At 38.1% G+C, this 27,901-nt stretch overlaps 1 protein-coding gene across 1 annotated transcript in view; it reads left to right on the top strand.

Moving 5' to 3' along the window:
• Exoc4 (exocyst complex component 4) overlaps positions 1–27,901 on the top strand; it is a 662,437-nt gene that overhangs the window by 494,683 nt on the left and 139,853 nt on the right. Inside the window, exon 12 of the mRNA XM_090333323.1 lies at positions 27,082–27,218. Within this exon, the coding sequence (XP_090189449.1) occupies positions 27,082–27,218 (137 nt within the window). The remainder of the gene's footprint in view (positions 1–27,081; positions 27,219–27,901) is intronic.

Here is a 27,901-nt window from a genome sequence, read left to right on the forward strand (position 1 = left end):
TTGTTGACTCAAAGAACCTTTTTGATTTATTAAATTTATGTATAATAGATCTTATTTCAATCTGATATTTCCGATTTTATTTTGGTTATTTCTGTCCTAGTTGTTTTAGAGTTAACTTTTTCTTGCTGGTCTAGGTGCTTCAATTGCTTCTTTAGGTTGTTTACAGGAGTGTCTTCTGTCTTTTTAATATGGACTCGTAGTGTGATAAATTTTCCACTTCAGATTGCTTTTGCTATGTCCTATAAGTTCCTTTGTGATGTATCTTGATTGTCATTACATTCAAGAAAGTTTTGAATTTCTTCTTTGATTTGTTCTGTAACCCAGGAGTTATTCAGTAGTGTATTATTCAGCTTCCAAGTGTTTGAATATATTTTACCCTTTACTATGTTGTTTAGAACTAGTCTGATTCCACTGTGATCAGATAGAATGCAGAGAATTATATCAGTCCTCTTGTATCTGCTTAGGTTCTTTGTGAGAACTATTATGTGATCTATTTTGGAGTATGTTCTGGGGGCTGCTGAGAAAAATGTGTAGTGTTTTGCTGTTGGGTGGAGAAGTCTCGGTATGACTGTTAAGCCCAGCTGGGCTGTGGTGTTATTTAAGTCAGAGGTGTCTTTGCTTATCTTTTGCTGAGCTGATCTGTCATTTGGTGAGAGTGGCATATTGAAGTCCCCTACTGTGACTGTGTTTGAGCCTATTTTGTCCTGTAACTCTAAGAGAGTTTTCTTGACATACTTAGGAGCTCCCATGTTGGGGGAGTATATAAGAAACTTTTCAGGTGTGGCTTTGTCTAATAACTCAGGAAATGTTGATTCTTAAACTGAGCAGAATTCTAGTTAGCTCACAGGTATTAGGGAATTTTCCTATATTTTACCCCATAACAGTTAATTAAAATCTGTCATACTCAGTTACTTTCAGATTAGTTGTCTTAATGTTTCAGTCTCAAACACTTTGTATGTACACTTCATCTGTTTTGAACAGCATGCAGCATCTTAAATCTTGTTGTCCAATCTTGGAGATGTTTCTAGTCAGTTTGAGTGCTGTCCTCTTTGGTGCCAATGCTGGCACCAACTGGCTACTTCATTCCTCCCCCTCCATACTCTATAAAACCCCACCGAGAAGTACCAGTTGGATTCCCCAAAACCTCACTTTTCTCACTGTCCCATTTTCAACTAAGTTAAATTAAATCTACAGCCATTGTTCTGTAGTGTTAGTGTTTTCCAAACATCCATTAGAGACAAATGGTATCACAGCGCCTGCTCCATTTCAACCACATGTCCCAGAGGCAGCAAGACAGAGCATCCATCTTCAGTGCCACCTGGCTCCCTGATAAGCTTTTATGTGTGGCTATGTTGTCAGGCGTGTTGCTCCCTCCATTCCTAGCGTCTCGCCCAGAGAGTTTTTCTGAATATGACAACCATCTAAAGACGAATTATCTCCTCACAAAGTTAATTTCTGTCTCTCAGCAGGGAGCCAGTGGTTCCCACTGGGTTTGAAAGTGCTGCTGTTTGGTTAATGGATGAGCATCTCTTGCATTGTGGTACCCACACTGGAACTGCCTCCGCCTGGCTCTCCATTTGCTTTAATTTCAGACTTGCAGCTGGCATTAGGAGACCTAAATGGGTTTATTCACAGAGCAGTAGCTTACAGTCATTAGCACAGAAAGGAAATGTTATTGAAGACAAGAACATGAGAACTGTGTTCTTGCCATCTTTCATCACTTAGAACAGTTGGTTTGGTTGGGTGGTTGGTTGGTTATTTGAGAGAGTAAATCCACAGAATCTTTCTGGAGTTAGAATACAAGAAATTCATCTCTGACTTCTCAGAGTTGAAAAAGAATGGTGCTTTTTACAAAAATTGTAAAGATTAAAACAAGAAACTAAGTGACAGTTACTCTAGCACTTTTTTTTTCTGGATCTGGGGTTTGAACTCTATGCCTTGGCACTGTCTCTGAGTTTCTTTTGCTCAAGATGGGTATGCTTCCACTTGAGCCAGAGTGCCAGTTTTTGCTTTTTTTTTTTTTTTTTTTTTTGCTAGTCCTGTGGCTTGAACTCAAGGCCTGAGCACTGCCCTTCGGCTTTCTCAAGGGTAGAGCCCTATCACTTGAGCCACAGCATCACTTCTGGCTTTTTCTATGTATGTGGTACTGAGGAATCAAACCCCGGTCTTCATGCATGGTAGGCAAGCATTCTACACTAGGCCAAAGTCCCGGCCACCCAACACTTTTTGATTTTTTTTTAGCAGTTTATTGAACATAAGAGTCTCACAGAGTTTCCTGCCTGGGCTGGCTTCAAACTATAATCCTCAGGTATCAGCCTCCTGAGTATCTAGGAACACAGTGTAAACCACCAGCACCCAGATCATTCTAGCACTTTTAAGTCTAATAGTCAACTAGTGCTAATGTTTATCATTGAAAACTCCAAAATGTAGAAAATGTTACAAATTGTTTTATTATCTAGAAAGTGGAGTGAGTCCAGCATAGAAAATTTCTTAGGGCACACCTGTCACTTTTGTTGTTCAAACAAGGTCAAATTGGCATTTTTCCTCAGGTTCAGTTTCTACAATTCTAACATTTTTGAATTCTGAAGGCCAAACAGAGCACCATAGGTATGTTTTTCTCTCTGAAAACATCCAAAGCCTGTAGGCTAAGGCCCATTTGTCTCAGAGAGGAGACCAACTCTAAAGCTGTTAACTGTGTGTCAGAAATATGCCTCTGAGTTACTCTGCTGTTGGAACAGCTGGTGACACAGACTGGCTAGCATGGGACATCCCATTCTCCTGCCCCATGCCTGCCTTATATTACACTAAGATACCAACAGCTGGGGCTTGAATCCAGAGGCTTAAATATGAGTGGACAGATACTATACCACTTAGCTACATCCCAGCCACACACGTATTTTAAAAAACTGAAGTGAACATTATATAGGGAAAGTATTTTTTCCAAATTATTCCAATGTGTTAACATTTGGTGATGTGACAAATTTATGCTAATGATGAGAAATTATAGTAGGGCAAAGACATATGAGTGAAACCATTAAAAATTGAACATCTACAACAGCAGTGTCCAGGCTGGGGGCCTCTGAGTAATTGCAAAGATTCATGAATCTGGATAATTTGTTAGCACAGACAACAGTTTTGTAGTTTGTGTATTTATTTAATTTTAACATTTTCCCATACAAATTAAAGCTGTATAGGAGATGTTATCCAGTATAAAATAGCTTTCTGATTCTGAAAACTCACACTTCATACTTGTGAGCAACAGTTATGATACTGATCATTTTTTTAATCTAGTGATGGACAGTTATGTAAGTGAGCAGAGTTCATAATGGGCATAAATGGCCCTTGTTTTAATTGATCTGATGAGAGTGGTGCTAGAATAACCAAGAAGTGTGTTTTCTCATGTGACTTCTGGAGTGTGCTGTTACACGCCTAGGACTTATTCTCAGAACCGCATCATTTTGTGCCTTGGTCACTTCTACCCATGTCTATGTCTCATCTGCCGCCTGTCGAATAGCTGCTTTAAGAAACAGCTATCTATGGTGAACTCGTACAGTGGCCACAGTGGCTGTTCGTTCCCAGGCTCTGAAACTTGATTGGACTAGGCCCAAAGATTTATCATTTGAAAGCTGGTGGTTTGCTGGCTTTTTGCATGGCATTTCTCTTCTTGCTTTTGTGTAAGCCATGTGCTTCATCACCTGGTGTTGTTTCTTCCATTATACCTAGAAAGAAATTATATGATGTAGTATAGTTAGTAAATGGTAAGTTAGGATCCAGTAGCCAGCTCTTGTAACTCTAATTCTGTACTGTTCTTATTCCACTGTATTTCTTCTTGGGGATCAGAAAGGCTCATTAATTGATGAGTTGGCCAGAATACTAGGTGATTTCTCCAACTCCCAAACTGTTGCAATAGCTCTTAAATAATAAAGAATTGGCCAAATCTCAACTCATAGCATATTGAAAAGCAGTAATTGTGATATCATTTCCTTCTCTCAAGATATTTGTTGTCAAGTTAAGAAATAGAGCATACATTTTCATGCCATGAAAATTCAGCAAGCCCAGACGACCAGATTCCTGAGAGCACACACTCCTGAATTGGATAGCTCTCTGCCAAATCCACTTGAGATCCCTCTTGAGTTCCAATCTTTGCCAGTGCTGTGTGGTCACTCCTGGGTTCCTTCTCTGCTTTCTCAGTCCCATCCTGGCATTGTTTGTGCCCTTTTTCTCTGTGTTCTGATGGAGAGGTGGCCTGTGTAGACAACTGTCATCCTTAATGAAGACAGTTGTTATACTTAATGAATTCCCAAAAGCTCTTTCACTTCTCTTATTTGAGAAAATAAGTAATGTATGACTAAACTATGTCCAGAGCATAATGTTGGTTTACAAAAACAAACAGGATTTGGCTTTGCTTTTATTGAACTTAGAATTCAATACAGTAATATGAAACATACATCTGTATCGTGAATCATGGGGGGTTTTTTTGCTTTCTATTTTATTTTTTTATTTTTTAAAATCATTTTTCATATATTTTATTGTAATTAATACAAGGGCTACATTATATTCACCAGATAGAAGGTGCATTACTACACATACATTGATACCCTTTCTTATGTCTTGGTCCCCATTTCCCTCCCTCTACCCCCGCCCCTCATCTTGTTTTCCCCCTTCCCTATCCTATTTCAAATAACCAAATACACGTATATACAATATATCAGATAACAAGATGAAATACTGTAACAATATAAGATAACCAAGGGATAGCAAAAGAGATGAGAGATAACATAGTACATTAAGGACAATAATCACTCATTATATGGCTTTTGTTTCTATGTCCTGGAGGTCCTTTCATTTAGCGTCATACTGTATGGCCTTATGTAGGTTTTGCTGTATTGTAAATCTCTGATAGGAGAGCCCAAGGTTTCTACTGATGAATCATGTTTTATTCACCTAAGTATTCATATTACCTTTTTTTTGCACACCTGGTTTATGTTCAAAGAACATAATGACACTCTTGATTTGATTAACAAGTACCAAAAGTGGATTAGTCTAAGTAAAATGGAAGCTTCTGATTTATATAATTCCTAGTTATACCAGAACCCATAGGCCCTCAGTCAAATCTGTTTATTCTAGAAAAAAATTTGCTAATCTCTTTGCTTGTTCATACTATTATTATTTTTCCAGTTACATACTAGGCAATTGCTCATTCCCATTACATTAAAAAACAACATCTTAGTAATTTCAGGAGCTGAAAACAGTAGGTATCTACTACTGCTTTTTTTCAAAGTGTTAATAACTTTTAGTCTGTATAAGAAAAACTGCTTGCCAATTTAGAGCCATTTAAGTGGGATGCAAACCACTCTCTGTCACTATAGCCTCTGGAGGCATGGCTTTGTTGTTGAACACAAAGGTTAATTTTGATCATAACAAGTCATTAATTTTCAGTGAGTCATTATGTGCACACATTAAGATCTACGGGTTTCATTGCAAAAGACAGGAAAATATATTTTAGAAAAATCATCAATGGCAGTAGTACAACAATTACATAAAGTATTTAGTTATACTAGATTTTTTTCATTGAGTATTATTTAAAAATAACCTCCTTTTAAGAACTGGAATTTTATTTGGGAAATCCTTTCCAGAAAATAAAGTAAATAGTGATTATGTATGTAATTTTTAATGTGTGTAATTGTAAGGATATTTCACTTATATAACATTTTGAAATTTTCTTCAACAAATTTCATAGGATAGAATTGTTACCTTGATTAGTAAGCCTTTGGGTGATCTCCAGATAGTTATTTTTAATAAGTTTCAAATTTTCATGTTAAAAAATAAATGGAAACTTGGGTCTGGGCATGGTAGCCCATACCTGTGATTTCAGTTATTTGATAAGTAGAACATTTTTTAACTAGCTGCTGCCTTAAGATACCTCTGATGATAACCAGTTACTGTGAACTTGTTTTCAATATACATAGTTTCTTACATTGGTGTCTCAATATTGCATGGGAATTACCTTCATTGAACCGTCAATGATGAAGGACTAATAAAGACTTCTACTGGCCTGAGCCAGGGGTTTGTCATATATAGACCCTCCGAAACACTCCGGCCTGGTGAATGTTTGAATATGAGATAGAGAAACGTTAAGTGGCTTCTTGGGGTCATAAAGCAAGTCACTGGCAGAGCTAGATGTGATCCCCAGACTTTTCACTCCCACTTACATTCCACCTACCTCAGTTGTAAGGGACTCCAGACACTGGCAGTTCAGGGCATGCAGGGTCTTGTATGTCTTAAGACCTAAGAATACAGTAGATGGTTAGTGACAGGGGATGAAAGATGGAGGTCCAGGTATTTTCCTCACTGCCACCATGGACAGTGGAAGAAGTTGGCAAGAAAAATAGTAGCCAGCATCCTATGCTGATGAGACTACTGGCCTGTTCCTGGGGGTGGGCATTGTGTCACAAAGGCTGCTCAGGGGAGACTGATTAATCTGAAGCATCGAGCTTCCTTTTTCCATTAAATCAGTGTACTCCTGTTTAATTTTTTATCTACTTTTCCTCTTTCAAAACCAAACTCATTTGATTCATCTCTGGATTTGAGAACCTGTGTACTATGAAGCTGGGAGGATTTTTCCCCCACCTTTATTGAAGTATAATTTGCAAATAAAAATTACATATAACTAAGATATGCAACCTAATGATTTGATGTATATATACATTATGAAATGATTACCACAATCAAGGTAATGAGTACATCCATCATCTCAGATACCTACTATTGGAAGCTTAGTCTTACAGCTTTGGAAGGCATATGCTGTTTCTAATGAAGACAGAAATGTGCTTTGCTTGCTTCCACTGAAATAGATTCTGTCCATCTCAGTTCATTTGTGAAGCCTTTTGGTTGATTTGAGACTATCTGGCTCAGAGTGCACTGTGGTTTCTCTACTAGCCAACCACACTCAATCACAACACACCACATCATCAGTGCTCTACAGCCCTATGTAACAGCAGATTCCATGCTTAACACTACATACACCTCTCCTCCATCCAGGCATCCCCAGGTTCTAGGCTCTGGCACCAGACTGACTGCCCTAGTTTTTCTACTTACTGACTGTGTAGCTTGTAACACATTACCTACTTTTCTGTTTTATAAAATGACAATAATACCTTCATCACAAGACTCCTGCAACTTATATGTACTGTCAATACTCATAAATGTCGGTTATATCACTGTGATATCAACCTTTCAATCAAAATGTCCAAAGCCTCCCACCTTCTCACTGAGGTGTCCCAGCTCTTTCTGTCCCAGACCACATGCAGGATGGAAAGCTATGATCATTTTTCAATGGAACCAAAGAGTTGCATTTTTTCCACATGGGGCAAGTTACTAGATTTTATTTCTATCTTCATTAAACATAATAACTAGAAGGTGGCAAGAACAAATCTGAATCACTTCCTTAAATCTACTAAAAACCAGTTTCCATAAAACCTCAGCTGTTGAAATTACACATTAAAAGAGAGCTCATCATCCTTTTGGTATCACCTTGAGCAAATTCAAGTTGATCAAGTTAATTAAAGGATCACTATATTCTGCTTATAATGCAGTTAGTTACTGCATGGTTCTTCTAAGAGTTGTTTAAAACATGAGTGCTAGTAGCCAAGCATGGTGGCTCATGCCTGTAATCCTAGCTACTCAGGAGACTGAGATTGAGGATCAAGGTTCAATGCCAGCCAGGGCACAAAAGAACCTGAGACTGTTATCTCCAGTTAACCTCTAGAAAATGGGAAGTGGAGCCAAGCCCCACATGGTGGTAGCCTTGAGCTGAAGAGCTCAGGGCCAGTGCCCAGGCTAACTTCAAGCCCCATGACCCACCAAACAAAACAAAACAAAAACAACATGAGTGTTAATGACCTTCTCATTTTAATGTGGTGTATTTGAGCATATTTCATCCATTTGGTAATCAAATAATTGCTAAGGACACACAAGGTGTAAAACAAGATTTTCTTGTAAGAAGTAGATTAAAATATTTGAAACTGTTTTTCATTTTAGCTCTCTATGGATTTTAATTCACAGAGGTCCTTCTGTGTTTCACAGTGTAAGAGTTCTTTAGCGTCTGTTTATTCTGATTGTGCTTTGTGGCTTGGGCTGAGGTCCTGACTGGCCATTTATTTGGGAAACCTCCAGGGTGCATATCTTTAGGTCATTCTTTTTGGAAAATGTCCCTAAGCTTTCTGGAGATCAGAGCCTGGCTGTCATCATCCTAGACACCAAATGGAGAAGAGAGGAAAGAAGCTGGGGCATCTGACATATGCCAATTTACTAAACACCTTTGTTTTCTTTCCTGCCATTTTTTGGTCCAGAGAAGCTTTATTTTATTCTTTTCTGAAAATAAAGTTTCAGGGGTTTTGGCAGGGTAAAGGAGAGACAGTTGCTCAACTTGCAAAGAGATCTGAAAATGTGACTACTTCCTAAATACATTTTCAGGTAATTCTTTCATTAGCCATTCCTGACCTCTTGCCTCCACATCCACGTGTACCCAGAGCAGCTAGAGATTCATAGAGATCAGTTTCCCTTAAACTTCTGGCCACTGGAGACCATCCCCCCCCATCCATTTTCCAACTTCAAAAATGGATCTGCTTTTGTTTTCCCTCTTGTCCTCCTACCCTTGTTAAGTATGTGTCTTTATAAGACAAATCTTATTGTTATTTCTTTAGGATTTTGTAAGAGAGAACATAATATGTTTGTACAGTCTGCTGTCTTCCCTCAACATAGCTCTCATTTCTGCTACCGATCCTCAGAAGGCCTTGGCTTTCTTTTCCCAGCAGGTGTCTGAGCAGAACATAGAATCATTGACCTTTCTCTTCTTCTCACCTGTACAGTAAAGGTCTTGCTTTTCCACTTAAACTTCTTAAAGGTCCAACCCACATCCAGGCCCTGAGCATGCATACTGCTGGTGCAGTATGTAGTGCCTGTATATGTCTTTTCCATTTCCTCCCAATAAACTAAAATAGATGATTGCCTTTGACTTGTAGTTTAAGTTGCAATTTGATAAAATAGAAAGAACAAAGCACAAAGTGGAGCAGCTCCACATTCAGCCACCTTCTAGCCACGTTTTCTTGGACGTTGAACTTAAACTTTCCTTAAGGCTCCTAGTCTTCCGTCTGTTCTGTGACTAAGGGACACCAAGCTTATGGCCAGGTTAGCATGAACCCTGGTACAGAGGAATTAATTAACCAAAATTAGTCTTCTAAGTCCTTCTGTTCCCATCTCTTGAGCCCAGTGCTTCCTACTGGTCTAAGCTCCAAGGTATAGTCACTGAATGATTATTCAGGAAAAAGACGCTTAATGGAGGTGGTTCTCCAGACATTTCCTCTACTTGTCTGCATCTAAACTACATCACATCAATTACGGCAGGAAAGTACAATTCCTTCTTAAACTAGAACGTTATGGCAGGAAATTCTTAGCATTTGAGGCATAGTACCTTGGGAACAAAAGCAGTGTTCACTCAAATGAAATAGCCTCCATTGGTTTTATTGGCTTTACCAAAGCCAACCTGAGGCTCACAGCTGTACTTTCTCTTTGCAATTATAAAAGTGAGAACGGTGTTAACTAACTTCAATTCTGTCCCCAGCTTGCCACTTGGGATCTGGAAGCTAGCTGAATTTTTGACCTAAGGCGCTCTGCTATGTAGGGTTGCCAGTTATAATTATATGTTCAGGTGTCAATTAGCAAAACAGCCCATTATTTGGCAGTTTGAAGTAATGAGATGGATCTTTCCTTAATCTTTCAATTCAACAAGCATTTGATAAAATTCTCTATAGTGTGCTACACTTAGTAAAAGTGATGGAAAAGAGCTGGGGGTCAAAAATTTCAAATGTGCATTCTTTTGGGAGGTAATTTTCAAATAGAATTGTGAGCCATTAAAAGGCAGGATATTTTCCAGTTAGTATTTTATTTTGCCTTTCACACACCTACCCATATCCTTTTGTTTTCATGACAATCATTCTATTTTTGTTGTTTTATGTTTTGTGCTGCTACTGAGGCTTTAGCTCTGGGAACATTTCCTTAGCTGTTTCACTCAAATCTGTGCTCTACTACTTGAGCCACAGCTCCATTGTTGGCTTTTTGGTAGTTATTTGGAAAGAAGAGTTTTGCACACTTTCCTGCTTGTGCTGGACTGGCTTTGAACCTCAGTCCTTAGATGTTAGACTCCTGAGTAGCTAGGATTATAGGTGTGAGTCCCGGGTCCCAGGCTTAGAATTCTCAATTCATCATGGAAATCCATTTAGTGCAAAGTCCTTCCAGAGTGCAATGCTGCTGGTCTCTGTGGGTGACTTGGGGAAACCCTGAGACATGAGACCTGGTGTCCACTCCAGGAGTCGCTAATTGCCTGTGATGGTTGACTTTTTCTTCTGTCTACATCAGTAGATGTAGATAGAACACACATGCTTCCCATGCATGTTTTCTTCAGTATTGAATCCAGCTTTATGCGTACATTATCTTCATTAAATTACCCAGGTGTATGTTCTCTTTACAACAGTTAGCTATGAGTCACCCAAAGTGGGTCACTCCATTCCTTTTTGACCTCTGGTTATTTCCACTGAGCAAAATACCTTCTGACTATAGGAAAAGAAGGGTGAAGAGCTGGTTTAGTTAGTGGAGAATGGGTGGCACCAAAGGAGGGTAGAGAATGTAGTCAACCCTCTCTTGACTTCATTTTACAAATTCCCTTTCATATCAGACCTCTTTCTCCACTCATTCAACTGCAGTGTGTATTCTGCTTTTCTCCATCCATTTGGTCTATCTCCTCTTGTATTCATTTCTTTGCAATTACGAGTCTCATGTGTTTTAAGATCAAATGTCCAGACCCATCTCCATTTACTTGAGAATTTACATATTTGTTTTTTGTTTTTTTTCATATATTTTTATTGTAATTAATAGAAGGGTTACATGATATTTGCCAGATAGATGGTGTATTAATTCCCATACATTGATACCCTTTCACATGTCTTGGTCCCCATTTCCCACCCCCACCCCTCATCTTGTTTTCCCCCATTCCCTATCCAATTTCAAATAACCAAATACAAATGTATCTGATATATCAGGTAACAAAGTGAGATACTGTAACAATATGAGATAACCAAGGGACAGCAAAAGAGATGAGAGATAACATAGTACCTTAAGAACAACAATCATTCATTATATGGCTTATGTTTCTATATCCTAGAGATCCTTTCATTCAGCATCCTACTATATGGCCTTTTGAATCACGGTTTTGCTCTATTGCAAATCTCTGCTAGGAGAGCCCAAGGTTTCTACTGATCATGACAAATGAGGGAAACCATTGAGCCTAAGTTCCTTTGAGTCTGGCTTACTTCACTTAATATGATCTTTTCTAAGTCTTTCCATTTCCTAACAAATGGGGCAATGTCATTCTTTCTGACAGCAGCATAGAATTCCATTGTGTACAAATACCACAACTTGTTGATCCACTCATCAACTGAGGGACATCTAGGTTGGTTCCATATCTTTGCTATGTGCTGGTGGATTTAGTATGTCCTTGTTTCTGGATGATTGGGTAAATGCCAAGTAGTGGAATTGCTGGGTCATAGGGGAGCTCTATGTTTAGTCTTTTGAGTAACTGCCATACTGCTTTCCATAGTGGTTGAATGAGTTTGCACTCCCACCAACAGTGTAGTAGTGATCCCTCCTGGCCACATCCCCTCCAGCATCTGTTGTTATTAGTTTTCTTGATCCTGACCATTCTAACTGGAGTGAGGTGGAATCTTAGAGTTGTTTTGATTTGCATTTCTTCATGTGTCTATAGGCCATTTTTGTTTCCTCTTCAGAGAAGACTCTCTTTAAGTCTTTGGCCCATCTTTTTTTTTCACTTTTTTAAAAAATATTTTTTATTGTAATTAATAAAAGAGTTACATGATATTTTCCATATAGAAGGTGCATTAATTCACATACACTGATATCCTTTCACATGTCTTGGTCCCCATTACCCTCCCCCCCTTTTAATGGGATGGTTGTTACTTTGGAGATTAGTTTTGGATTGATTCAATTTTTTGAGCTGTTGATATGTTTTAGATATGAGGCCTTTGTCTGTTGTATGGTTGGTGAAGATCTTCTCCCACTCTGTAGGCTTCCTACTTAATTTACTAGCTATGTCCTTTGTCATACAAACGCTCTGCAGTTTAATGCTGTCCCACTTACCCAGCCTTTCTCTGATTTGTTGTGATTCTTGGTCTTTATTAAGAAAGTTTCAACCTGTGCCAAGGAGGTCTAGTGTATCTCCTATTCCTTCTTGTAAAGTTTTCAGAGTGTCAGCTTTTACCTCCAGGTCTTTGATACATTTGGAGTTAATTCTAGTACAGGGTGACAAAGAAGGATCCAACTTTAGTTTTCTGCATGTGCTTAACCAGTTCTGCCAGCACCACTTGTTGAAGAGGCTATCTTTCTTCCATTCTATTTTTTTGGCTCCCTTGTCAAAGATTAGGTGGCCATACTCATTCTATGAAGCCAGTATAACCCTCATCCCCAAATCAGACAGAGATTCATCAAAGAAAGAGAACTATAGACCTATTTCTTTGATGAACATCAATGCAGAACTTCTCAACAAAATACTGGCCAGCCGTCTACAACAGCTCATCAAAAAAATTATACACTATGATCAAACAGGTTTCATCACAGGGAGGCAAAGCTGGTTCAACATACACAAATCAATTAATATAATTCAACACATCAACAGGAGCAGGGACAAAAATCACATGATTGTCGCAATAGATGCAGAAAAGGCTTTTGACAAGATCCAACACCCCTTTATGTTAAAAGCTCTGGAGAAACTAGGAATCCATGGAACATTCCTCAATATAATAACGGCTGTGTATGACTAACCCACAGTTAGCATTATACTTAATGGCGAAAAGCTAAAGCCATTCCCTCTAAAATCAGGAATGAGACAAGGATGCCCACTCTCTCCACTCCTCTTTAACATAGTATTAGAATTCCTAGCCAGTGCAATAAGGCAAGAAGCAAGCATAAAGGGGATCCAAATAGGGAAAGAGGAAGTAAAACTTTCCCTCTTTGCAGAGAATTTACATATTTATGTACTCACTCTCCTGAGATTCCTGAGAGCTGGCTATGAATTTTTCAGGAATCTTATGAGCTAGTTAATATGCACAGATATTAATCAAAAGTCAATTTTATAATATTAAGAACAGTGGCAATAATGGCCCAAATGTACTGTTGTTTTGTTTTTATTACATTTTACTGCAGGCCCTACTATATAGGCTGTCCACATGCATTGTAGCAGCTCAAAGCAATACTGGATCACCAAGTGTATTGCTGTGCATCTCTTTGCAGCTCTTAAGTTCAGCAGTTCCTTTAAGTCCATGATAAACTCTATAAAGTATAGCAAACTGTATAAACCAGTACTTCTCCATCTCCTCAGTATGCATCAACAACCAACTAGTTATGCTCTTCTCTTCTTCTCCCACCAGCTGCCAATGACCTTGAACCCAAGTTATCATTTACTGTCTAGATACAACAATTCTCTCCAAGGTCGTCATGCCCACTTTACAGCTCTAGTGAGCTTAAGGACCGGATTTCTACTCTATATTCATAGCCACCTCTAATTGCCCTTCCTTCTATGACTGCCATTCACTTTTCTGTATCCCCTCCATTGCTTCTTCCTGTTCCTCAGTAGTCTTTCCCTTAGTAGTTAAGGGCAAGTGCTTTGAAGAATTGAGTGGCTTTGAACACAGCTGCACCCCTCTAGTCATGTCATCCTGGGCTTCTTACTCAACAATTTTTGCATCTGTTTTATCCATAAAGTAGAGAGAATGGTAAGCAATAGGTACATATATATTTAACAAAATAGTTGTTATCTTGTCTGTGGGCTTCTTCCATGCTAGTGTTTAGGAGGAAAAGGACAGCAATAAGAGAGCACATGAAAATTAAAAAAAGAATAAAATGACCTAGTATTGTAACAAAAAACAGTAGTGCCAAGGATCTAGGAAAAGAGTAGGTAAATAGAAGAGGAAGGATCTAGGAAAAGAGTAGGTAAATAGAAGAGGAAGGATGCTTATCGGGGTGGGAGAGAAATAAGGTGAGTAAATAGGTTATTTCAGAATAATCTACAAAAATTAAGACATGTCTGGCATAAACTTTTAATATGTTCCTTCAAGTATATATACAAAGAAATAAAGGAACATTTCCCCCCCCCCCCCGCTTCTTTTTTAACATTTAAGGATGAACCCAGATCTCCATCTATGTGAAGTAAACACCAAAAAGAATATTTGCCCCGAAGGAATATTCTCTCCATGCATAGAGAATTTCCATTCTGATTTTAGCAATTAAATCTATTTTGGTCTTCATTCAAGGAAGAAATTTGTCACATATTTAAGGTACTTAGGCTAAATCAAATGTGTATTGAGCAAGAGCCATGGAGACAGAGTAAGAGCCGAGTGTCCATATCTATGAAAAGCACAAGCCGAGGAGCCAGCGTACTCATTTGTCTGACCATCTGGAAATCTCTTGTGATCTAGGCACTTAATTTTGCCCTCATTTTTAGAACAAAAGGGAAACAATAAAAGAAGAAAATGGGCAGCAGGGACATTCTACTTTTCATTTATTAAAAAAAAAAGAATCGTAGTGATAAAAGGAGTAGAGAATTTAAAAGAAAAAATGGAAAAAACCATTAAGATGATTTGAACACTATTTTGCAGTGGGCTCTATTGTTTCCAGTTACATGGAAACTGTGGTAATTTTATGAATCATTAGAGTTTACTTTTCAAATTATATCTACATGTTTTTAAAGTGCCTTCTAAGTTATCCACAGTAAAAAGCTGTTGAACACTTTTGGTACGATCTGAAGAGAAACCAGAGTATTGTTGAACACTTTTATTATTTAATACTCTGAAAGTTTGTGCTAATTTGTATTTTAGAAAATTTATACTTAACAACTCCAAGATAAAATGATGACAACTGAGTCTAGGTGCATTTTATTTCTCCTACTTTTTTAATCATATGAATCTGTTCTGCTTCCACAATCTCTTACTAGAAACGAGAAAATACGAAGCCATGGTTTTGTTTAAAAGCAAGAGTTCTAGCATATCACCCAGTCCCAAAAAATTTTTTCCTGTAAAACTTGGACTCTGTTACTTATATAATATCTCCTTTCTATTTGGTCCCCAAGGCCAGACAGGCCAGCTTGTGATCCCCGAAGAGCTACTAAAGAAAGGACTATGAAATAGGTAACTCCCAAGTTATCCACAGTAAAAGGCTTTGTATGTATGATTTCATGATTTCTCCTGTTATACACTGTGTGTGTGTGTGTGTGTGTGTGTGTGTGTGTGTGTGTGTGTGTGTGTGGTTGCAAGCTTTCTTGGACAGAACTGGTTTTTTCCTGTTACATTTTTCTTTTTCTTTTTTTTTTTTAGAGTTAAAATGTCCAAACCTTTAAGAGTACATCAATACTGATGATTCATTTTACATTTTATTTTGTCTCAAGCCTCTTTTCTTGATAAAATAAAAAGTTGATTTTGTGTTAGTCTGGCCTTTTCCCTTGTCGCTAAAACAAAAGTCTGGAAATAATTGTACATTCTAAGTATTGGCTACATCCTTTCCAGAGATGGAGATGTTTCCTGTGCGAAGACACTAAGAAGTCTTGAAAGGAAATACACCACAGCTTCAGTAATTCTGATTTTTTCACCACTAAGTATTAAGCTTGGGAAAAAGCTCCCTTCCTGGACATATGTGGGTGGGTCTATCACTGTTCTTCTCACACCAGCCTGGTGGGATGCTGTGGAGTTTAGTTCCATCAGAATGTATTATGGGGATATCCAAACTCATATTGGCACATTTCTTGTGACCAATGGGCTTCCTTAACCAAAATCTAGGAAAACTTAATGTGAACGACTCATGTCCTAAATTTAGGGAGGTGTCTTAAAGCCTAACTTTATTTTATGATGGGGTGGCTGAAGATAGTTCATAATGAAAACCCCACCCCTTGCAAATAAAGAAAGGGAGACTAATAGTTCAGCATCCCTAGTCAGTTTGTGCATGTTGGAGAGCACCACTCCTGTTGGCTATTTAGGAGATTTTGTGCCTGCAGTGCATTCTGTTGGGCTCAACATGTATTATTGGAGTGAACTCGAATTCTGGGTTTACAACTAACTACTTAAAAGTCATTATCTCAAACATTATTGCCACTCACAGTAGCATATCTGAATACTGTCTCTACCCTTGAACCAATTTTCCCTTGTGCATGTTCACGCTTGCTTGCACACTTGTGTGCATGAGCTCTCCCTCAAACAGTTCCATATGTTCTATTTTCCTGGAAGCCCAGCTTACTGCTCATTCTCCTCCTTTGAGGGCTCTATATCTCACCTCTAAGCTACATGGAGAACTGAGGCTGAAATAATTTCTAGAGAAACTTGTCAGCATAATTGATTATTATATGGTATGAGCCACCAAAGACAGGTGAGCCTTCACAGAGCGGAACAAATGCGTGTGTAGTTTGCAGCACCCACTGGGTTCAGCCGACTTACTCCTCTGACATGTTGATTTATATATTTGTAGCTCTTCCCTAATGAATTCTGTCCCACCAAGGGTCATCCCCCCCTTCCTGCTGAATAATGCCTGCCTTGGCTACTAAAAAAGGATTAGTAAAGGTTCTGCTCTGTGAATTTGGAGATTTGGGAGTTGGCTTGATAGGAAGTTACAGAGGCCAAAATAATCAGATAAAATGCTAAAATAATATTGCTACATCAAGAAAGGGGCTCCTGTGACTACAGATGCTTTTTGACATGACATAAACTAGAGTGGTATAAAGAAAAAAACAGAAATGTCAAAAAATTCATTTCCAACCACCTTTGGTGGCAGCTTGATGTTCTGGTGTTCTTTGAAAACCTTTTCCTAAGTGTTATTCCTTCTTCCTAGAAATGCTGCTAAGTGTTAGACTTGCTGTGAAAGAGGGAAGCTAATGACTGCTCGATTGTCTCACAATCTGTTGGGATATTGACTGTTTGCAAAGTAGTCTCAGTTCTCAGAAACAGGAAGCAGAGTATTAGAAAATGCTACAACAGTGCTGTCAGCCTGGTGTGAAAACTCATGCTAAAGTACAATTTCAGAAGGAAGTTCAAGACAAACTGTATTATTATTAGTGTGAAACTGTTGGTGAATAGTTCAGTGCCCTTCAGGTCTGTCCATTCATTTTAGGCCTCAGCACGGAATGAATTAAGAGACCTGAGTTTCAGGGAAATAAGAAGAAACAACAGTCTTTAGGATTTGTCTCCCAGGGCTAGCTTTGAACCTCAAACCTCAGAGCTGAGTTTCCTGAATAGCCAAACTGGATTTGTCGTTTGAAGGTTGAATGGCATTACATGAAATTCTTCATTTTTGTCAAAATTCTTCTTTACCTTTTTGTCTTTCTTCGGTGGAAAAAAATTATTTTATTACAGTTAATTTGTCATGAAGAATTTCACTTCCAGACATGGCATATTTCAGAGAGTTTGTGAAGACTAGAAGCTTCAACCGCATACTTCAACAAGAGCAAAAGTTAATTTCCTATTATTATTATTATTATTTTCAGTCATGGGGCTTGATCTCTGGGCCTGGGCACTGTCCCTGAGCTCTTCAGCTCAAGGCTAGCAAGCTACCACTTGAGTCACAGCGCCACTTCCAATTTTCTGTTAGTTAATTGGAGGTACTAATCTCATGGATTTTCATGACTGTGATCCTCGTATCTCAGCCTTCTGCGTAGCTAGGATTACAGGTGTGAGCCACTGGCACCTGGCTATCTCCTCTTATTTTTTAAGACAAATAGTTCATGTAAACATTTAGGAGGCTTCAAATTGCCCTCTTACAGAAAGAAATTGAAATATCCTGCCATGTGTTTTTAGCTCTATTTGACTAAGAAATCATGATGGATTCACAGGCAGACACCAATATACTCACCAGTAATTCCAAATATCACAGTCTATTGGTTCATGTGCTTTCTACCTGTGCCCTGCTCTTCCAACAGAATAGTGTCATTTCTCCACTTCCTGCTATGTATCCAGAACTCAAAAGGAGAAAGCAAGAACAGCTGCTTCTTTTTCCACATTTTGTTGTCTCAGAAAGAACAAGAGCTTACTAACTTTTTAAAAATCATGCTCAGTGGGTCCTACACACCAGACAGCAGTTATAACTCCACTTTCAAAAGATCAGCTTGAGAAATACTAACAATCCCTCAAAGAGTAGGAATATTTGTGTCTACTATAACGGAACTTAAAAATACATGTTGCCAAATATTGCCTGAGCACCATACAGTACTAGCGATGATAAACTACCCAGGCTAAATGAAAGTTCTCTTTGATGATACTTCTTTCTCCCAGTACTAAAGGTCTGCTAGAGAAATAATCTAATGCTGAATATAAACACAAAACATTCCATTAGAGAAAAGGCAGCCAAAGTACAACCCATCCATAGAAGGTTTATAAATAACCTCCAAGCCTCTTATTTTTCATTTTCCAAGAACTATCAACAGAATTAATAAATATTCTGCTCTGTCACTTACTATTTTTGTTCTTGTAAATTTGCAGTCCCTAAATTCACTTAACTGGACCCAAATTTTGTCTCACTATTGACATGGAATACTTCCCATCACTGCTGGTAAAAAATATTTAAAAGAAAGTCCAGTATAGGAAAGATTATCTGGTTATCCCATTGGAGTTTATTAGTAACCTGAAAATGTGCCTTGCGTTAGGAATAAGGTTATATGAGACTTGAGTCAGGAAACTAAGTACATTATTTAACCAGAGAAAATTGGTCTAGGTTTCTTCTGTATAAAGACTACATATAATAGCTTCATACACTAAAGCTAGTTTAAAAGCTCTGCATGAGCCCATATAGGGACTATAGAGGTGATCAATAGATGCTGTAAGGCATGTTACCCAAAGATGACAGCTGTCCAATAATTTAATAGCTCTTTGTGTCCCTCAACATCTGGCTATTCAAACTGTGAGCAAGAAGAAAGAGATCTCTTTAAATTTATTTATTGTCTCATGTAGCTGATCCTGCACATAAAAGAGAGTATCACTATGATGAAGCATTTTTTGTTAACATAATAATTCAAGCCAGATGTCACCCTGATTCCAGGAAGGGAGCCATCAATGCCTTATGAATGTAATCTTGCAGCCCAATGGTTCAAACCCCTACAGAATTCTTTCATAGAACCAAGTACTGTCCTAGCATGCACTAAGACCTGGGTTCAATTCCTCATTACCACATACATAGAAAAAGCCAAGTGGTGATTTAGCTGAAGTAGTAGAGTACCAGCCTTTAGAAGAATAGCCCAAGGACAGTGCTCAGGCCCTGAGTTTAAGGGAAAACTTTCTAAATAATTTCTGCAATGTTTGTTGATCTGATTTTTGTTATCTTTACCCTCTACAGTAATCTGTCAGAGGTTAACACTTTTGAACTGCTGTAAGTTTCAAGTATTCCTCTGTTACATCACTTATTTTGTTTCTGTTTTCTTTGAAAGTATTTCTTTGCAAGTAAGAGCTAAAATTACTGTGTTCTGAGTTCAAACCATTTTGCTGCACCTGACTGCATTACTCTACCTCATAATCCCATACAGTTCCATCACCTCCCTTCTAGTTGGTAGCAATATTCACCTTCACTGTCAGAATCAAGGTCTCTTGGATTCTTTTATTAGACACCAAAGTGGTTTTCACAGAAACTCACTTTTGTCATAATTCTTCAGCAGAACTTTAAGTAAAACATCCATCGCTACTTTGAGGGATGATTAGCATAATTTCAGGTTCATTCTTTAAACTGAATCGAACACTTTTTCTTCAGTTTTTCTGAAGCTGATTTAGCCATCTTTTCACAGCATTTTCTATCTTGTGAAAGAAAAGCTTTGTTATCATTCACAGCAGAGCCATTCTTCAAGGATCTATACTAGTACTAGGGCCTACAGCTGGCATCAGCTCTGCTATGATGAAGACCTTTTTGGATCTGTGGCCTTGTACTTCTAATCGAATTTGAAAAGTCTACACCAATGCATCCCTTTACATTTTCTTTGTTTCTTTAGTAACTCCAGTTGCAAATATATTAGTGGCTTGATAGTATCCCACAGTTTATTGACACTTTTGGTTTTCCATCTTTTTTTCTCCCTTTGTGTCATATCTTGAGTGATTTCTAATTGCTCTTGTACATTTCAGTTCTTATGTTCATGTTTTCTTTTCTTTACATTTGTGTGTGTATACTGGTTCTGGGGCTTAGCAAGATTATAGGTATGATCTACTAGCACCTGGTTTTCCTTTGTTGTTGTTGTTGTTGTTGTTTTAATATAGAACCATGTCTTTAATAGTGTTAGCCTCTTGCTTCCTAACTCTATTATCCATGTCATTTATTGGTCTGTTTCTTTTAACTGGTTTTTCTACTTGTTTTGTATTTTGGAGGCAGGACATATGGTTTTGTTTTTACATTTCCAAAGTGATGAATTTTGTAATAGTCCTTGAATAGTATTGAATACTGTTTCAAGGTATATATAGGTAATTTAAAATCATGTCTCACTTTCCTTCTAGACTTGGTCAGATTTGTCCAGGGTATCCTTTGGTCTAAGATACAGAGTTCCATTTATTTGAAATACAAATGTCAAAAGATATTTCTTTAGTACCTAATACCAGCTTGGAAAAGAAAGAAGCCCCTGGGATCTCAGAGTCTGATTACTTGCAGGTATTGTAGGCTGGCTTTCTGTTATTTTCTTTGGGACATGAAATCTCAAAGCCTAAAATCTCATAAAGATCCCAGTGTTGTCAGGGTTCAGTAGCTCATGCCCATCATCCCAGCTACTTAGGATTTCACTGTTCAAGACCACCCTGGGCAAAAAGGTTAGTCAAGATCTCCATCTCCACAATCAAGCCAGGTATGGTGCTATGTATTTATAATTGTAACTATGTGAGGGGAATAGGTAGGAGAATCATTCTCTGGAACTAGCCCCAAGCAAAACCTATGAAACTCTATCTGAAAAATACACATAATCTAAGAGCAGTTAGGGCATTGCTCATGTGGTAGAGTACTTACCTAGCAAGTCCAATGCCCTCTGTATATACCCCAGTACCATCAGAGAGAAAGAGAGAGAGAGACAGAGACAGAAATAGAGACAGAGGGTGAGAGACAGAGACAGAGATAGACAGACAGAGAGGGACAGAGGGACAGAAACAGAGACAGAGAAAGACAGATACAAAGAGAGAGCCAGGTAATGTTTATTCAACCATTAATTACCTCTCCCCAAAATGGTTCAATATATATAAATGATCATTTTATGACATGTATTTCTAATTTTGTAATAGGCAAACAAATTTTGTAATCTATTATACTTTGTTATCTACCTATTTAAAATCACCTTACCTCACACTCTTTTTTAGTATATTCATCTCTTCTGAACTCTTTTAGTAATATTCATCTTTTTCTGACATCTTCCTGTACTTGAAATGGGTCATCTAGTGATTAGTGGCATCAAATTGAATTAATTTGTTATAATTTCTTTCTGGAAAAGAGGGATTTAAAAACTGTTCAATCCTATCCATATATGGGTAATATATGTTCTAAGAGAATCAGTGCAGGATACCTTTCTCAACTTACCATCTCTCACACACACCCTTCACTCCAGACTCAGAAATTCCCTGGATTGCATACAGTTTCATGTTCATTTGCTTCATTGACCTGACATATATATTTCTCTTTCAACCTTATCCAGCCTACAAATCACCATTTGTCTTTTAGGACTCAGTTCAGTTGTAGGTTTCTCTTTCTCACCACTGTCTCCAGCCCCATTCACTCATTTCCTACAGCTTTGTTGTATAGTATGCAGATGTTAATGTAGCACTCATCCACGAACTGGTCTCATCATCCAAGATTATTGGAGAGTAAGGCTCTTATTAGGCTTTCTACCTTCTGTAACTCAACATTTAACACAGAGAAGCCATTTACTTAATACATAATTAATTAAATTCCCCTTTCATACTCTCTAAAACAGTGTTCATCTGTTGGTCGTCAACAATACTGCTGTATCTTCAACATGCATTTAGACCTCATTCTCCAGACAAAAGTAGTGTTTTTGTTGTAATACAAATGTGTTTATGTCTTAAAACTTTAAATTAGCAATTTAAATTAGTTATAGGTAGTCAAACTATAGAAAACAATACAATAGATAAAAATAGGAGTATTTTATGGAGATATTTAAGACATTCAGTCACAATGAATGTTCAGTCCTTAGAATCCTGAGATCTAATTAGTAATTGTGCTAAAAGGAAGGCTGTTGTCTGACTCCACTTTGCCAAATCAAGTTCTTGACCCATACTGAACATCATAATTGTATATTTGACTTTTCACTCTGTCTCAGTGTGCTGTAAATTAACTCAATGTGCAGTAAATTAATAAGCATTTATAGAGAATATATAATGTGTCAGATTCCTGGCTTGTGTTAAGGATATGAGATATGGTCACTGGCAAAAGAATGCACCTTGTGAAAGAGAAAGCCAAGTAAACCAGTGATTGCCACACCCTGTCTAGGTCCTAGACTAAGAATGTGTAGCAAGGCAGTTTGGAACGCACAACTGTGTATACATTGATACATTGTGCTGACTCAAAATAAGTGATGTGACTCCAGGCATGGAGATGAGGAGGCACCATGGCGCAAGAGCAGAGATTGACCTGGTACATTCAAGGAATGACAACATAATTTGGTTGGAGGAAGGATGAACATGTAAATCAGAGTTGGAGAGAAAGATAGGAAGGTAGCTAGGCCCACAGGTTACCAGGATGGCTATTCAGGGAAGATTATGGAGAGATGGAATATCCCTGAGTTTTCCTCATTTCTGCCAGTGCTGTTTATATCTCTCAAGAGAATCATTGGTCTTCTGTATCAGTAATACTGTTTTACCAGTGTTATGCTGAAACCTTCCTTAACCATGTTTTGGAAACACTATTTCAACATAGATAAAAATAAATGAATTATGAGTAGATACCTGAGGCTCATGCTTGAGTGGCTCAGGAGGCTTAACACTTGCAAGATCCTTGTTCAGTGCCATTCTGGACAGAAAAGTTTGTGAGATGCCATTCCCAGTTGACTAGCAAAATACCAGACTGGAGGTGTGGCCTAAATGATAGACCACCAGCAAAGTAAGAAAGCCTGGAAAGAACAAGAGGCTCAGAGTTCAAAATCAGTTACCAGTACCCCTCCCCCCCAAAAAAAGATGAGCTGAATTTTGTTTAATTTCAGTAGTTAATGGGAACACTGAATATTATATCTACCTCTTAAAATTCACAGTGTCCTTAGCATATTAAAGGTTTTCAGTCTTCTAGGACAAAAAACATTTGTTTTCTTTAACTTATCATTTTTCCAAATTATTTTAATTTGGAACCATGTTTCTATTAGTATCACTTTGGCAAACAGTGGGGTAGATCTCAAAAGGTCAAATCATATTCATTTGTTTTTCTGGTATTGGGGATCAAACTTAGGGCCTCATGCACGCTAGGCAAGCACTTGAATTATGCCTTTAGCTCTTCATGAACTCTGTTAAAGTGCGAACCAAAGAGATTCTTTTCTTACTGCTATTATCCCCTGAAATAAACTCTATATTTATAGTAATTTTTATACAGTGCATCAGCTGTCCTGGGATTTTACTCTCCTTCAGTTTTTATGCCATGCTCAGACTTTATTACCTGGTAATAGCTTGCAAGATATGCAAACTGAGTTGCATCTAAACAAATAACAATAATTTTAATGTGCTTAATAGAAAATATAATGAATAAAATCAAGGTTTTACACATTATGGAGGCCTTATATTCAGTCTGGGCAAACTTCAGAATTAATAAACTCAGTAAAACATTTGCAATACTGAAGGGACCAAATAAATAAAAAAGAGATAAGACCTTTGTTACACATTTCATATTTCCAGCATTTATCTGTCAGAATCACTGATGTGGAAACTATTATAGATCCTTGAAAAATAAGAAGAGTATTTTTTTTCTTTCTGGCAAAAAAAAAAATTCTCATCATTTTGCAAACTGCAGTGTCATTTTCCTTGAAGAGAATGTAGTGATTGATTACCCGAAGTATAGCCATGACAAGGTAAACCAACCAAATAGCTGGAAAATTGTATGTAATCATACAGCATCACATGGGTGCTATGTTGAGTACAACCGTTAGAATTAAACTGTGCCATTCTAATCATTTCCTGCTGATACTTCCTGTTCATTCCCAAACCTTAACCTCCAGGGAATATACTGGGGTCTTTGCAGTCATCCCTTCCCCTCCTCACGCCCTCAGTACCATTCTTGTTCCCCCAAAGTGCTGCAGTAAATGGAGCAAATCTCCTTCACCCAGGGAGGATTCAAAATGCAAAGACATTTGTCAAGTAAGTGACACTCTGAGAGAAGGTTTATTTTGTTTATTAACATTCCTTAATGAGCCAGGGTATCCTGAAGATCCTGAGAAAGTATGAGCAAGTGGAGAAAGGGGAGGATAGGAGATAGCCAAAAAGAAAATGAATTTCCTGGCCCTCTTGAGAAGTGAACATCTAGTGAGGAAGCCTGAATGCCACAATGGCTGGAGAGCAGTTACATGGAAGCAACAGACAAACTGAACACATGAGTCATATGGACCAGTAAAGGAGTGTGATCCAATTATCCTCTGCTATTAGTGGAGTAATTTGAGTCATAAGAAAAGAAGGGGCTACCAAAATGGCCTCAGAGATGATTATCAGTAGTGTCATTGGAAGGAAAACCAGGCGTTTTCTCCTAGTCTTCTATACTTTGTCCCTGCTCATCTCTTCTCCGTGCGTTAGCTTTCAGGCAGGCTTTGTTAGGATGGCTGAATTCTACCCCCCTTCCTTAATTGCTGCCCACATGTTGTAGGATATCCTGTGTTCTGAATCAGGATGAGGGCTTTAGATTCTCCATAATGTGGGGACATATAGCCGGGCAGAATCAATTCCTGTCACTCACACACAAATACAGAGGAATAGGATTATAGATCAGGGTGAAGCTGCAGTGCTTTAATCTTAAAATCAATACGGAAAAGGAAGTTGAACTTCTGGGGATTCTATAGAGACTGTAATTTGGTTTCCTGTGAGGTTTGCCTTACAGAATATAATGCTCTCTCCTTTCCTCCTTCTAATTATTTTACTGGGACTAGAAGAAAAGGAAGGAAAAGAAGGCAGAAACCTCTGCAACCTAACCATCTTGAATAAAAATGCAAATGTCATTCATAATCCAAGCTAATCCTTTGTAGTGTTAAAAAAAAAACTTCTGTCCATTTTATTTTCACGGAAAAAAACAGCCTAAATTCTGTGCCCCATCCATAGCCTGTGCTTAATAAAATGTCTTTGATCCTTTCATAGGTCATTATCAGCCTGGAAAGTATGTTTAATGGTTACTTTCATGGCTAGTTCTACTATACTGTAGTCTGTGTAATTTTATACAGATAAATATGTAGCATACTAGATGCTGATCGAAAAACTCCAGACTGCTAAGCATGTGATTAATGTTTACTCTGGTGTAATGCTTTTCCTGTTGTAATAGAGCTGAACTAATGGTTTAAACAACTCAGTTAGCTGGGAGCATAGCCTAGTGCTAGAGTGCTTGCCTAGCATACAAGAAACCCTACGTTCGATTCCTCTGTACCACATATACAGAAAAAGCCCAAAGTAGTGCTGTGGATTAAGTGATAGAGGGCTATCCTTAAGAAAACCAAAGGCAGTACCCAGGTCCTGAGTTCAATTCCCAGGACCAGGACTGCCCCCCTCAAAAAAAAAAAAAAACCCTCAGTTTTCTTTAAACCAAAGCTTTAGAGTTTACCAAATATGAGTCTTTTCAGATACAAACCCCATTTGTTGCCTAGTACTTTCTTTATGTAGCTTTAAAATAGGCTTATAATTTTTCCCTTGGGATTGTTCTTTAATTCAGTTTTAAGATATGTCTAAGACTGCACTTTGCTGGTTGCTGCTGTAGTCTGGATGTAGAATGCCCACCAAAGGTGACATGTTAAAGGCTCTTCTCCAAAAAGATAATATTGGGAGCTGTGGGTGGTGGAAGTGGTAGGGCCTAGTGGGAGGTGTTTAGCCTTTGAGACAATGGACCCCCAGTCATCGTCTTTCTCTCCAGGGTCATGAGTTGAGCAGTTTGGTTAGGCCACACATTTCTGCCTTGCCATGGCCCAGATCAATAGAGCTGATAAACCAAAATAAACATTTTTCTCTTCGTGAATTGATGATCTCAGTTACTTTTATTTGATTTTTTTTTACAATCATAGAAAGTTGACTAGCAAAAATACAAAGTAATTCAGGCCTGATTCTAATTCAGAACTGTGGTGAAAAGAACAATGCCCTAGACTCTTGGCTTTGTTTGTTTTGCCTTTCTCAGCCTCCTTACTCATCTTTTTAAAAGAGAATAATTTTGAGATCTACCTGGTAGGTAAAAGTGTTGTGAGGACTGGGTTAAAGCATGCAAGGTGTTTAACATTGTACCCTCACACTTGCAAGAGTGTTCTTGATAATTGTGACGGTTTGTAAGTTTCAAGTGAAATAACATGCTGTGTATGTGCAAAGCTACTGCAAGCTGCAAAATACAATATAGATACTAGATGTCTTCCTGATAGATAATTTTGAAACGAAAGTATCATGAATGAATTTTTCTTTTCATGCAGCTTGTCATACTATCCTAGTACCATAAGAAAGGAGAGGGTAGGAAAAGGCGGAGAGGGTAGGAAAAGGCGGAAAGGAGAAGAGGGAAGGAAGAAAAGGAGGAAAAAAGAAGTTACAAAAATACATTGTAAATATCACAAATTCTTTGTGGAATCAATTTGAAAAAAAAATATGTTTATCCTGTCATTCTCACATCTTTGGAAGGAGCAGTGAGATATTTATTTGATGGTTGAATTCCGTGCACATTTTTTAAATGTCATGTGCTTTAGGAAAACTTGAGTGTCTTAAATTGTTACAGCTTCTCAGCTGCCTTTGTCCCACATTCCTGAGTACAATGTTCTCATGAGTTTCTGTGTTCTCTCTCTTTTGTGCTATTTTTCACTTCCAGAGCACCGTCATTGTGGAGAAGACAGTGCAAGACCTCATGAACCTGATGCATGACTTGAGTGCGTATTCAGACCAGTTCCTCAACATGGTTTGTGTGAAGCTCCAGGAGTACAAGGACACCTGCTCTGCGGCCTACAGGTAGAGCTTTTTGAGGATAACACAGTCTCACTGTGGTGGTGGTTCTGATTAGTGACTGCCTCCAGTGCCTGACTTTTGCCATTATAGAAAAAGCCTGTTTCTGGGTTTAATGGGGGCCTGGCAAGAACATGCCTCATAGAAAGGGTTTGCACAGTAATACTAAGAGAGACCGAAAGGAAAGACACTTGAGACTGCCATTCCGTGGCTCAATGTGCTGCCAGCCTCGATTTTCTGGAACACTTGAAATTGGAAGAATTGTCTTCCAGGAAACCCCAGAGCTTGATTAGCTCAGCTGGTGGATGAAAGCCATTTGAAAATATTAATCTATAAAGGGCTTCTTTCTCATTCTTACAAACATAGTCTTCCTGATATGTGATCTATAGCCACCTTACTGTCACAAAAAAAGTCAGTCTGTGTCTTTTCAACATCAGTAGAAATGAAAAAAAAATCAATGTTATGAACTTGAAAACCTTTAGCTTTCTGATTTCTGTAAGTACAGAAAATCTCTATTCTTATGGGAAAGACCATACCACTTCTTATAGCAAAACAGATAATAGAAACAAATTATGGACTGCCTGAGAAGACATGAAACAATTACAGAAGAAAAGAGCATACAATAAGACTAAATTATATGTAATATATAATTAAGGATAGAGGCATACAGCTCAGTACATAACCTGATG

Source organism: Megascapheus bottae, chromosome 5 (assembly GCF_031878675.1).
Source record: "Megascapheus bottae isolate mThoBot1 chromosome 5, mThoBot2.hap1, whole genome shotgun sequence".
Classification (NCBI taxonomy): Eukaryota; Metazoa; Chordata; class Mammalia; order Rodentia; family Geomyidae; genus Megascapheus; species Megascapheus bottae.